This window comes from Oncorhynchus clarkii, chromosome 12 (assembly GCF_045791955.1).
Source record: "Oncorhynchus clarkii lewisi isolate Uvic-CL-2024 chromosome 12, UVic_Ocla_1.0, whole genome shotgun sequence".
Lineage (NCBI taxonomy): Eukaryota > Metazoa > Chordata > Actinopteri > Salmoniformes > Salmonidae > Oncorhynchus > Oncorhynchus clarkii.
Window position 1 is genome coordinate 18,270,915 of NC_092158.1, and position 13,585 is coordinate 18,284,499.

General features: G+C 47.6%; 1 protein-coding gene and 1 pseudogene across 2 annotated transcripts in view; one reads left to right on the forward strand and one right to left on the reverse strand.

Moving 5' to 3' along the window:
• Positions 1–451: 451 nt before the first annotated feature.
• LOC139422821 (CAP-Gly domain-containing linker protein 1-like) overlaps positions 452–13,585 on the forward strand; it is a 60,285-nt gene continuing 47,151 nt past the window's right edge. The window contains exons 1-7 of one of the 2 annotated variants that reach the window (XM_071174210.1): positions 452–562; positions 4,009–4,233; positions 4,305–4,792; positions 4,911–5,035; positions 8,742–8,943; positions 9,032–9,229; positions 9,578–9,681. In XM_071174210.1, coding sequence (XP_071030311.1) covers positions 4,146–4,233; positions 4,305–4,792; positions 4,911–5,035; positions 8,742–8,943; positions 9,032–9,229; positions 9,578–9,681 — 1,205 coding nt within the window. In that variant the 5' untranslated portion in view covers positions 452–562; positions 4,009–4,145. The remainder of the gene's footprint in view (positions 563–4,008; positions 4,234–4,304; positions 4,793–4,910; positions 5,036–8,741; positions 8,944–9,031; positions 9,230–9,577; positions 9,682–13,585) is intronic. The other variant, XM_071174209.1, reaches the window with a different exon arrangement.
• LOC139422823 (very long chain fatty acid elongase 5-like) lies at positions 7,419–8,460 on the reverse strand (annotated as a pseudogene).

Genomic DNA, 13,585 nt, shown 5'->3' on the forward strand with positions numbered 1-13,585 from the left:
TATGCTTATGATTAAAGTAAATTATTTGTGAATGAATTGTGATTTCCACAAAATATTTCCAGAGTGATTATTTACAATGGAAGGCTTACTTGTCGAATACAATGACTTTCCAAGTGATACAAATGTGTTTTGTGAGGTTGTCTAGGGTTTTATAAGTGCTCAGCAATGCATGAATAAGTGTTGTAAAAAAGAAAAAAAAAAAAAAGATCACAGATAATGTGGAATATTTAAGTGTTTGCATAAAAGCACATTTCATTGCTTGTTGTTTTATAATAATTACAACATGATTGTAGCGATCACTCTACATTTAACACACCCTTTGATTATATTTGGGCTATGTTTATTATGCCTGTGGAAATAACACAGTGGATGGATGGAGTGAGAAAGTTCAGACTGTCAAACGAGAGAGGATGCTTCGACTGACGTCAGTCGGGGGAAGGGCTGGCTGCTTAAGAAAACTAGCGGCGCAGGGTTTGGGTATTGTCGTGCTTACTGCAGCGTCAACCTGGCTATCTTAATCGTTTCGATCAAAACAAACAGTGATTTATCGACAACGCTTCAGGTAAGCAATAGATGTTTTTACATAACACGCATATCCCCATTGTTTTTCTTTTTACGCAATGGAAAGCTGCCTAGCTAGCCACCGAAATTCCGACAGGGAGGGAAAGAAGGGAAGGCATCGGGAATTAATTCCACTGGTCCAAAGCAGAAGTGCGTAGCGGGTTAGCTAGCTAGTTATCTCCGCAAGTGATTATTCTCCCATACAATACATAAGTGGATGAGAGCAAATAACATTCCTTCAATTTACCAAAATTGTTCAATAATTTTGCAGCTCGCGCTAGGTGTGTCAGCTAGCCAAGCAGGCGTCAGTCACATCACATTCAGACCAGGATATGCCATCATTCCTCCTCTGTTCTAACCAGCTGGTGGCTAGCAGTAAATACCCAGCGAACAGAAACTATTAAAAGTAACCTATCTAATATCTATCAATATCATCACTCAAGAGCCATATAGCTAGATTACTTATAGCCATTATGGAAAGTTGCAGTGAGTGTGGGTGTAGACTGGGATGAGGAGAGATGCACCTGCTTGGAGAGACTGAACTCATAGTAAATTGAGGTCAGCAAAGGCAAGTTGTATCCATCCTCAGTAAAGCTGTCCTTTAAAGGACTGTCCAAAACTAAAGCTGTCCAAAACGGATGCTTTGGTCAGCTAGCTAGATATTTGACTAGCAATAGCAAGCCATTCCTCAATCATTACTTGGACCACTGTCTATCTATTTGACTTAGACACACCTATGCTATGGTAAGATCTGTCACGTTCCGACCTTAGTTATTTTATTTATGTCTTTGTTTTAGTATGGTCAGGGCGTGAGTTGGGTGGGTTGTCTATGTTCGTTTTTCTATGTTGTGTTTTGAGTTTGGCCTGGTATGGTTCTCAATCAGAGGCAGGTGTCTTTAGTTGTCTCTGATTGAGAATCATACTTAGGTAGTCTTTTTCCACCTGTGGTTTGTGGGTGTTCATTTTCCTGTTTAGTGTTTTTTTGTCATTCACCTTATGGGACTGTTCGTTGGTCGTTTATTGTTTTGTTCAAGTGTTCTATTACTTAATTAAAAGATGTGAACACTTACCAAGCTGCGCATTGGTCCTCCGATCCTTCTTACTAATCCTCCTCATCAGAAGAGGAGGACAAGAATAGTTACAAGATCATCATTTTAGATTTTAGTCATTTAGCAGACGCTCTTATCCAGAGCGACTTACAGTAGTGAGTGCCTACATTTTCTTACTTTTTCTTATCATCAGCAGATAAGCTTAAGTTATCTTGGCGTTGTTTCAATATTCATGTGTTATAATACGTGTATTACGATCTGGAGAGTGGTTATACAGAGTTAATAGCAGCCAGAGACAATAACAGCTCTATTTGACAGCATCATACTGGAATTGTTTTGTTCTAACACCGAGGGGGAGGAGCGTCCCTGTCTACATCACCATGCAGGGAGAACCGTGCAATTGCAGCCTGCAATTCCGGACGTTCCTACGTTCCAGCATCTACACAAACCCCTCTTTATACTTCTATTGGTTGATTTTTAAGCTAGGACGGGAGAACTCCAGTATATTAGGTGGCGTCAATGCACAATAACGTTGGATGCCAGCCGCAGATAAACCCCACACAGGGCGGGGGCGACAACGGTAGCTAGCTAGCCATACAGCGGTAGACAGTGTCCTTCATCCCTGCCTGTCGGGCACTGTTTTTCCGCAGTTCTATTAACCTCTTGGAACTAGGGGGCACTATTTTCATTTTTGGAAAAATAACGTCCCCAAAGTAAACGGGCTATTTTGTCAGGACAAGATGCTAGAATATGCATATAATTGACAGCTTAGGATAGAAAACACTATAAAGTTTCCAAAACTGTAAAAATATTGTCTGTGAGTATAACAGAACTGATATTGCAGGCGAAAGCCTGAGAAAAATCTAATCGGGAAGGGACTCTTATTTAGAAAGCTCTGCGTTCCTATGCGTCCCTATTCGAATCAAATCAAATGTATTTGTCACATACACATGGTTAGCAGATGTTAATGCGAGTGTAGCGAAATGCTTGTGCTTCTAGTTCCGACAATGCAGTAATAACCAACGAGTAATCTAACCTAACAATTCCAAAACTACTACCTTATACACACAAGTGTGTATAGTGGAGTTTGGAGTGTGACTGTTTGAGGTTGTGGACAGGTGTCTTTTATACTGATAACAAGTTCAAACAGGTGCCATTAATACAGGTAACGAGTGGAGGACAGAGGAGCCTCTTAAAGAAGAAGTTACAGGTCTGTGAGAGCCAGAAATCTTGCTTGTTTGTAGGTGACCAAATACTTATTTTCCACCATAATTTGCAAATAAATTCATTAAAAATCCTACAAAATGTGATTTTCTGGATTTTTTTTCTCATTTTGTCTATCATAGTTGAAGTGTACCTATGATGAAAATTACAGGCCTCTCTCATCTTTTTAAGTGGGAGAACTTGCACAATTTGTGGCTGACTAAATACTTTTTTGCCCCACTGTATTTTTTTTCTACTTTTTTTCTCAATTTTTGTGGGGGGTGTGTTAGAATACCATTTTGGTATTTTGTATATAGTTATTCCATTCAAAATGTATAACTTCACCAATTTGGCCACTTGGGTACATTTGGGCTACTTGTGAGGGACACCTGGGTGACTTCATGATAAATGTCATGTAGCACACTCATTTTGGAAGTTATCATTCTGAAACTTTGCACAAGTACTGTTGCCCTCTTATATTTTTCACTGAAATTGTCCCCCATCCCATCATCCTATGTTTGTTTTGTCTTTTTCATTTTAAAGATGATGATACAACAATAAAAATGAAAAAATTTATGTTTTTTTCATTGTATTATCTAAACCAGATCTATTGTGTTATATTCTCCTACATTCAATTCACATTTACACAAACTTCAGAGTGTTTTCTTTCAAATGAAATCAAGAATATGTATATCCTTGGTTCTGAGCCTGAGCTACAGGCAGTTAGATTTGGGTATGTCTTCAGGCAGAAATTGAAAAAAGTAGGGGGTAAGAGGTTAACTGACTTGCCTAGTTAAATAAAGGTTCAATTAAAAAAGTGAAATGCTGCTGGTTCGGTTTAAAATGTCTTGACTTCCTGTCCATTGTGTTTGACCTTAAACTGAGCTGTTGCTTTGTGGGTCTCTCCTTTTCTATCCCCTTCTCCTTCTCTCTTCATCTCTTCCCCCCCCTCTCTTTCTCCCTCTCTCCCTCTCAGTCTTTTTGTCTGTCTGTTTCTCTCTGCTCTCTCTCTAGTCCCCTACTAATTCCTGATGTATAAACATTTTAATTACATCATCATACTACCACAGAAACTGTCACTGTGCATATTATCATTATTCAATAATGAGCTTCATAATGAATTGCATGTTATTTTTGTGAAAACAAAATTCAAATTAAATCTATGTAGACCTGTCCTGTGTCTTGTGTCTCCCAGGCCTGGGCCTCAAGGTGGGGCAGAGTGAGGTGGGTGGTGGGGAAGGAAGGCCTAGCCCCCCATCCTTGCAAGAGGCCAGCCCCAGCTTCCGCTCCAGTATCCCCTAGCCTAAGCCCCTCCAGGACTGAGAAGGGACCATGAGCACAGGCAAGCCCAGCGGAATCAAGCCCCCCAGTAAGATAAGCAGGCCAACTGGGTTACCAACACGCACCTCCCCTTCCTCTGGTAAGAATCAGCTGCAGGGCTCATCATGTATGTGCTGCTGCTGATGATGATGATGATTATTGTTTTTCCAGCTGCTTCCAAGCCTGTACCCCCTGAGAAGTCTCCCACCCAGGATGGAGCAGTGGACTACCGGGTGGGGGAGAAGGTGTGGGTCAACGGCAACAAGCCAGGATATGTCCACTTCCTGGGGGATACACAGTTTGCCCCGGGCCAGTGGGTCGGCATCGTCCTGGATGAGGCTATCGGGAAGAACGACGGGTCGGTGGCAGGTGTCCAGTATTTCCAGTGTGAGGACGGCAGAGGGATATTCACACGGCCCTCCAAGCTGACCAAGACAGCTATTCCGGAGAGGGAGGCCAATGGTGGGCAGCCTAACCCTGGCGAGACAGGGGCCAAGTCCCCTAGCTCTGCTGCTGCTGGCGCTGCTACTACCACTGGTAACAGCACCAAGACACCGCTGAGTAGAACCGTGACCGGCAATGGGTCAATGTCCAACCTCTCTGAGACCGACTCAGCCAGGAAGACCAGAAGAGAACTAAGACTGGGAGACCGCGTGCTGGTAAGTGTGTGTCTGTCTCATGTTTGTGTTTCTGGCTCACAGATGTGTTAACTCACAGCTCTTTCTCTTTCTCTCTCCCACCTCTATTTCTCTCTCCCACCTCTATTTCTCTCTCAAGGTGGGGGGTACTAAGGCAGGGGTGGTGAGGTTCATGGGAGAAACAGAGTTTGCCAAGGCGGAGTGGTGTGGAGTGGAGCTGGACGAACCTCTTGGGAAGAATGATGGAGCTGTGGCTGGAACCAGGTTAGATATATTATGACACACGTATAGACAGAGAGCCTTAAAATAATGATACTGAATAAAAACCTGTCCTCCTCTTATGATTCAGGTGTAATGCAAGTAAAAAACAAATTCATCAAATCACATTTTATTTGTCACACTTTACAGTGAAATACTTACTCACAAGCCCTTTCTTTCCAATGCAGAGTTAAAAAGTAAGAAGATTAGCAAAAAATATAATAGAAAATAGTACCACAATAAATAATAATAACGAGGCTATATAGAACGAGTACCGGTACTGAGTCAATGTGCTGGGGGTACGATGTAGTTAAGGTGATTGAGGTAATATGTACATGTAGGTAGTAGGGGTAACAGTGACTAAGCAATCAGGATAGATAATAAACAGAGTAGCAGCAGCCAATGTGAAGAGTGTGAAAGTGTGTCTATGTGTGAGTGTCTGTGTGTTTGTCGTCAATATGCATGTGTGTCTGTGTTTTTTGTGTATGAGAGTATGTAGTGTGTGTGTGTGTGATGTGAATGTGTGTGTTGGAGTGTCAGTGTAGTATGTGTGAGTGTGTGGGTAGAGTCCGGTGAGTGTATAGAGCCAATGCAAATAGTCCGGGTGGCCATGTGATGAACTGTTCATCAGTCTTATGGCTTTGGGGTAGAAGCTGTTCAGAAGCCTTTTGGTGCAAGACTTGGTGCACTGGTACCGCTTGCCGTGCGGTAGCAGATATAACAGTCTGTGACTTGGGGGGCTGAAATCTTTGAAAATTTTTGGGGCCTTCCTCTGACACCGCCTGGTATAGGGGTCCTGGATGGCAGGGAGCTTGGCCCCAGTGATGTACTGGGCCGTCCGTATACACTACACTCTGTAACGCCATGCGGTCGGGTGCCAAGCAGTTGCCATACCAAGCGGTGATGCAGCCAGTCAATATGTTCTCAATGGTGCAGCTGTAGAACGTTTGGAGGATCTGAGGACCCATGCCAAATATTTTCAACCCCATGAGGGGGAAGAGGCGTTTTCATGCCCTCTTCACGACTGTGTTGGTGTGTGTGTGGACCATGATAGGACCTTATTGATGTGGACACCGAGGAACGTGAAGCTCTTGATCCGCGCCACTACAGCCACGTCAATGTTAATGGGGGGGAGCTCAGCCCTCCGTTTCCTGTAGTCCACTATCAGCTCCCTTGTCTTGCTGATGCTGAGGGAGAGGTTGTTGTCCTGGCACCACACTGCCAGGTCTCTGACGTCCTCCCTGTAGGCTGTGTTACTGTCGTCGGTGATCAGGCCTACCACTGTCGCGTCGTTGGCAAAGTTAACAATGGTGTTGGAGTTGTGCGCGGCCACGCGGTCGTGGGTGAACAGGTAGTACAGGAAGGTACTAAGCACACACCCATGAGGGGCCCCTGTGTTGAGGGTCAGCGTGGCAGATGTGTTGTTACCTATCCTCACCACCTGGGGACGGCCCGTCAGGAAGTCCAGGATCCAGTTGCAGAGGGAGGGGTTTAGTCCCAGGGTCCTTAGCTTAGTGGTGAGCTTGGAGGGCACTATGCTGTTCAACGCTGAGCTGTAGTCAATGCACAGCATTCTTTTTTTTCTTTTTTGTATCCACAACTTTATTTTATAAGACATGGCAAACTTTTCTTTCTTTTGTTGAAACCGAAACCGGTGTCAGGTTGATTATGTACCTGAGTTTAGATTTGTACTAGTGTGTATATACTCATGACGGGAACCTCATTAAGAGGATACAAAGAAAAGAAAATCCTTGAGGAACATTGGGAAGGGAGGGTGGGAATGATACGGACACATGGTGTAAAAAAGAAAAAGATCACTATCTGGTATGTTAGGTAATAATGCTCAGCCATAAGTGACAATCCTGTTTGTTTTTTATCTTTCCTTTCTTGTATGCAAAGCCATTTTGGAACACAAATCAGTATCTAATTATTTATGTGGATATTGTACAGCTTATGTATTTTAATGCATTTTTTTGAAGCAACTCTTTTGCATACTTATAAATGATTGTATGACCTTGTGGTCAAATAAAATTTATATTGAGGGAAAAAAACAGATATAGTACCTTTTAAAAAACAGAATCCCCAAAATATATATTTTTCCCTCATGGACAAGCATGTAGACAAGTGCATATGTTGTGAATTAAAACATAGAAAATAAGTTATTATTTCTGTATGGGTCAAGGTTGATTAAAGCTTTGTCCCCACCACACTGAAGACAGACAAAGTTGAACATCTTGTGCAGCATTAAAAGGAAGTGGGTCTCTGGGGTTACTGTGCTGTAGTTTACTCCCTATGCTATGCTTGCTTAGAAACTCTAATAAACTTTGATTCGGTGTGCAAAATGTTAGGCATCTCTTTCAGATAAACATGTATTGTCTTTTGTGAATTAACTAGCTTAGACTCTTCTAATACATTTCTTCATTAGTAATCCTCCTGAAGAAATGTATTATCCCTTCTCTCCTAGCATCATTACATACAGTAGATATGTCCTACAGTTAGGATTGTAACAGTATTCAAGATTCAGTCCCCCCTCACTTTCCTGTGTGTAATGGTTTCTGTGGGTGTCACCCCATTCACATGGCCATTCAATGAAGCAACAGAGCCATTCTGATGATGAAACAAGGTGTTTCTTGTAAGTCTGAATGTAGAAGTTTGAGAAAAGGGCAATAAGTGTGACGACATAGAATATCTGGAAATACAGCCACCCTCTGGGGAAATCACATGGCCACATATCGTCTGGGACATGGTCAAAAATAACTGAATCAGCTGTACTTGTGTGATGTATTTCTTCCACCATAGATAGATAGGGCTGCAAGGCCGGAACAGCAGAGAGCCCATAGTAAGAGTACATCAGGACATGGATGAAGCTGTTCAGGGAGGCACCAAAGTAGGAGTGACCACAGGGCACCCAGTTCATGACGAACCACCAGATGTTGAGCATGCTAGCATGGTGGTAGATGTGCAGAAAAGTGATCTGATGGTTGTTCTTCCGTAGGATGTAGAAGAAGGTATCCATAAACTCTATGAGCTTGGAGAAGTAGTACCACCACAGCACATTTATGATCTTGGTATCGGTTTCTCCTGCACTGTGTGTGTCTTGGCAAAAGAAGTTATAATCCCCGTGCCACACAGCAGACACCATCTCTTAGAACATATAGAAGGACAAGATCGTGAGGCCCAGATTGTAGACCAAGAGGAGACCCCGGCAAGACACCGGCTGTCTGTGTCTCATGTACTTGGGCCCCATCCATACGATCAGCAGGTACATGACTGTTAGTGCAAAGGTTGGAGGGTAGTTGTCCAGAAGCAGCCATCCCTGTACCCGCTCATCTCTGGGACCCATCCATGAGTCTATGTACATGTTTGGTTTATAATTAAAAGTCTCAATTTCTGACCCCTGGAAGATGCGTAGCCTTGGCTGACGGGTCCCTAAGCACCCACAGCATTCTTAAGTAGGTGTTCCTTTTGTCCAGGTGGGAAAGGGCAGTGTGGTGTGCAGAACAGATTGCGTCATCTGTGGATCTATTGGGGCAGTATGAGAATTGCAGTCAGTGTTCATTGTTTTAGATATGCAACATTTGTTTGGCTCTTGTTGCCTTTGAATTGAATAAATAGCATAAAATAACTTTGAAACACTCCTTTTTGAGTGGGGACCCTCTACACTGAATCAGTGTTGTTGACGTCCTCTGTTTTTCCTATCTGTTGTCTCCAGGTATTTCCAGTGCCTGCCGCGATACGGTCTGTTTGCTCCAGTCCATAAGGTGACTCGTATCGGCTTCCCCAGCACCCTAGCTAAAGCCAAGGCTTCCTCTCGGAGACGCTCCACCATGAAGAGGAGTCCCAGTGCCTCCTCCATGAGCTCCCTGAGCTCTGTCACCTCCTCTGTTAGTGGGAAACCCAGCCGGGCTGGCCTGGTGAGACAAACACAAGCGCACACGAGCAAGTCTGTTTTTTTTATTTCCTGTGCTCTCTGAATGTGTCCGTCTCTCTATTCCCCCCAAGTTGACAGAGACCTCGTCACGGTATGCTCGTAAGATCTCTGGCACCACAGCGCTACAGGAAGCGCTGAAGGAGAAGCAGCAGCACATCGAGCAGCTATTGGCCGAGAGGGACATGGAACGCGGGGAGGTCGCCAAAGCAACCAGCCATGCTGGAGAGGTGCAGCAGGAACTGTCTCTGCTCAGGAAGGTTCAGGAGCAGGTGAGGGGAGAAAACACACATACACTCAGAGAGAGAAAAATACAATACACACCTGGACTATTCGTCTCCCACACAGGCGTTACGTTGTTGACCATAGAAAACCTTACTTACGATACACTGTCCACTTTTCAATGTCTTGACACTGTACTGTGCTATCAAAATGCATTAATTGTGTGTGTGTGTGTGTGTGTGTGTGTGTGTGTGTGTGTGTGTGTGTGTGTGTGTGTGTGTGTGTGTGTGTGTGTGTGTGTGTGTGTGTGTGTGTGTGTGTGTGTGTGTGTGTGTGTGTGTGTGTGTGTGTGTGTGTGTGTGTGTGTGTGTGTGTGTGTGTGTGTGTGTGTGTGTTAGAATGCTATGGAGATGGAAGATAAGCTGGACCAGCTGCGTAAACTGGTGGAGACAGCAGACAGAGACAAGGTGGAGCTGCTCAGCCAACTGGAGGAGGAGAAGAGGTGTGTGTCTTGCATGGTAGGGGCTGGAGCCTGGGATGTTGGAGGAGAGGAGAAGAGATCTGTGTCTTGCATGGTAGGGGCTGGAGCCTGGGATGTTGGAGGAGAGGAGAAGAGATCTGTGTCTTGCATGGTAGGGGCTGGAGCCTGGGATGTTGGAGGAGAGGAGAAGAGATCTGTGTCTTGCATGGTAGGGGCTGGAGCCTGGGATGTTGGAGGAGAGGAGAAGAGATCTGTGTCTTGCATGGTAGGGGCTGGAGCCTGGGATGTTGGAGGAGAGGAGAAGAGGTGTGTGTCTTGCATGGTAGGGGCTGGAGCCTGGGATGTTGGAGGAGAGGCGAAGAGATCTGTGTCTTGCATGGTAGGGGCTGGAGCCTGGGATGTTGGAGGAGAGGAGAAGAGGTGTGTGTCTTGCATGGTAGGGGCTGGAGCCTGGGATGTTGGAGGAGAGGAGAAGAGGTGTGTGTCTTGCATGGTAGGGGCTGGAGCCTGGGATGTTGGAGGAGAGGAGAAGAGGTGTGTGTCTTGCATGGTAGGGGCTGGAGCCTGGGATGTTGGAGGAGAGGAGAAGAGATCTGTGTCTTGCATGGTAGGGGCTGGAGCCTGGGATGTTGGAGGAGAGGAGAAGAGGTGTGTGTCTTGCATGGTAGGGGCTGGAGCCTGGGATGTTGGAGGAGAGGAGAAGAGATCTGTGTCTTGCATGGTAGGGGCTGGAGCCTGGGATGTTGGAGGAGAGGAGAAGAGGTGTGTGTCTTGCATGGTAGGGGCTGGAGCCTGGGATGTTGGAGGAGAGGCGAAGAGATCTGTGTCTTGCATGGTAGGGGCTGGAGCCTGGGATGTTGGAGGAGAGGAGAAGAGGTGTGTGTCTTGCATGGTAGGGGCTGGAGCCTGGGATGTTGGAGGAGAGGAGAAGAGGTGTGTGTCTTGCATGGTAGGGGCTGGAGCCTGGGATGTTGGAGGAGAGGAGAAGAGGTGTGTGTCTTGCATGGTAGGGGCTGGAGCCTGGGATGTTGGAGGAGAGGAGAAGAGATCTGTGTCTTGCATGGTAGGGGCTGGAGCCTGGGATGTTGGAGGAGAGGCGAAGAGATCTGTGTCTTGCATGGTAGGGGCTGGAGCCTGGGATGTTGGAGGAGAGGAGAAGAGGTGTGTGTCTTGCATGGTAGGGGCTGGAGCCTGGGATGTTGGAGGAGAGGCGAAGAGGTGTGTGTCTTGCATGGTAGGGGCTGGAGCCTGGGATGTTGGAGGAGAGGCAAAGAGATCTGTGTCTTGCATGGTAGGGGCTGGAGCCTGGGATGTTGGAGGAGAGGAGAAGAGGTGTGTGTCTTGCATGGTAGGGGCTGGAGCCTGGGATGTTGGAGGAGAGGAGAAGAGGTGTGTGTCTTGCATGGTAGGGGCTGGAGCCTGGGATGTTGGAGGAGAGGAGAAGAGATCTGTGTCTTGCATGGTAGGGGCTGGAGCCTGGGATGTTGGAGGAGAGGCGAAGAGATCTGTGTCTTGCATGGTAGGGGCTGGAGCCTGGGATGTTGGAGGAGAGGAGAAGAGGTGTGTGTCTTGCATGGTAGGGGCTGGAGCCTGGGATGTTGGAGGAGAGGAGAAGAGGTGTGTGTCTTGCATGGTAGGGGCTGGAGCCTGGGATGTTGGAGGAGAGGAGAAGAGGTGTGTGTCTTGCATGGTAGGGGCTGGAGCCTGGGATGTTGGAGGAGAGGAGAAGAGATCTGTGTCTTGCATGGTAGGGGCTGGAGCCTGGGATGTTGGAGGAGAGGAGAAGAGATCTGTGTCTTGCATGGTAGGGGCTGGAGCCTGGGATGTTGGAGGAGAGGAGAAGAGGTGTGTGTCTTGCATGGTAGGGGCTGGAGCCTGGGATGTTGGAGGAGAGGAGAAGAGGTGTGTGTGGAGCCTGGGATGTTGGAGGAGAGGAGAAGAGATCTTGCATGGTAGGGGCTGGAGCCTGGGATGTTGGAGGAGAGGAGAAGAGATCTGTGTCTTGCATGGTAGGGGCTGGAGCCTGGGATGTTGGAGGAGAGGAGAAGAGATCTGTGTCTTGCATGGTAGGGGCTGGAGCCTGGGATGTTGGAGGAGAGGAGAAGAGATCTGTGTCTTGCATGGTAGGGGCTGGAGCCTGGGATGTTGGAGGAGAGGAGAAGAGATCTGTGTCTTGCATGGTAGGGGCTGGAGCCTGGGATGTTGGAGGAGAGGAGAAGAGGTGTGTGTCTTGCATGGTAGGGGCTGGAGCCTGGGATGTTGGAGGAGAGGAGAAGAGATCTGTGTCTTGCATGGTAGGGGCTGGAGCCTGGGATGTTGGAGGAGAGGAGAAGAGATCTGTGTCTTGCATGGTAGGGGCTGGAGCCTGGGATGTTGGAGGAGAGGAGAAGAGGTGTGTGTCTTGCATGGTAGGGGCTGGAGCCTGGGATGTTGGAGGAGAGGAGAAGAGATCTGTGTCTTGCATGGTAGGGGCTGGAGCCTGGGATGTTGGAGGAGAGAAGAGGTGTGTGTCTTGCATGGTAGAGCCTGGGATGTGTGTCTTGCATGGTAGGGGCTGGAGCCTGGGATGTTGGAGGAGAGGAGAAGAGATCTGTGTCTTGCATGGTAGGGGCTGGAGCCTGGGATGTTGGAGGAGAGGAGAAGAGATCTGTGTCTTGCATGGTAGGGGCTGGAGCCTGGGATGTTGGAGGAGAGGAGAAGAGATCTGTGTCTTGCATGGTAGGGGCTGGAGCCTGGGATGTTGGAGGAGAGGAGAAGAGATCTGTGTCTTGCATGGTAGGGGCTGGAGCCTGGGATGTTGGAGGAGAGGAGAAGAGGTGTGTGTCTTGCATGGTAGGGGCTGGAGCCTGGGATGTTGGAGGAGAGGAGAAGAGATCTGTGTCTTGCATGGTAGGGGCTGGAGCCTGGGATTTTGGAGGAGAGGAGAAGAGGTGTGTGTCTTGCATGGTAGGGGCTGGATCCTGGGATGTTGGAGGAGAGGAGAAGAGATCTGTGTCTTGCATGGTAGGGGCTGGAGCCTGGGATGTTGGAGGAGAGGAGAAGAGGTGTGTGTCTTGCATGGTAGGGGCTGGAGCCTGGGATGTTGGAGGAGAGGAGAAGAGGTGTGTGTCTTGCATGGTAGGGGCTGGAGCCTGGAATGTTGGAGGAGAGGAGAAGAGGTGTGTGTCTTGCATGGTAGGGGCTGGAGCCTGGGATGTTGGAGGAGAGGAGAAGAGGTGTGTGTCTTGCATGGTAGGGGCTGGAGCCTGGGATGTTGGAGGAGAGGAGAAGAGGTGTGTGTCTTGCATGGTAGGGGCTGGAGCCTGAGATGTTGGAGGAGAGGAGAAGAGGTGTGTGTCTTGCATGGTAGGGGCTGGAGCCTGGGATGTTGGAGGAGAGGAGAAGAGGTGTGTGTCTTGCATGGTAGGGGCTGGAGCCTGGGATGTTGGAGGAGAGGAGAAGAGATCTGTGTCTTGCATGGTAGGGGCTGGAGCCTGAGATGTTGGAGGAGAGGAGAAGAGGTGTGTGTCTTGCATGGTAGGGGCTGGAGCCTGGGATGTTGGAGGAGAGGAGAAGAGGTGTGTGTCTTGCATGGTAGGGGCTGGAGCCTGGGATGTTGGAGGAGAGGAGAAGAGATCTGTGTCTTGCATGGTAGGGGCTGGAGCCTGGGATGTTGGAGGAGAGGAGAAGAGATCTGTGTCTTGCATGGTAGGGGCTGGAGCCTGGGATGTTGGAGGAGAGGCGAAGAGATCTGTGTCTTGCATGGTAGGGGCTGGAGCCTGGGATGTTGGAGGAGAGGAGAAGAGATCTGTGTCTTTCATGGTAGGGGCTGGAGCCTGGGATGTTGGAGGAGAGGAGAAGAGATCTGTGTCTTGCATGGTAGGGGCTGGAGCCTGGGATGTTGGAGGAGAGGAGAAGAGATCTGTGTCTTGCATGGTAGGGGCTG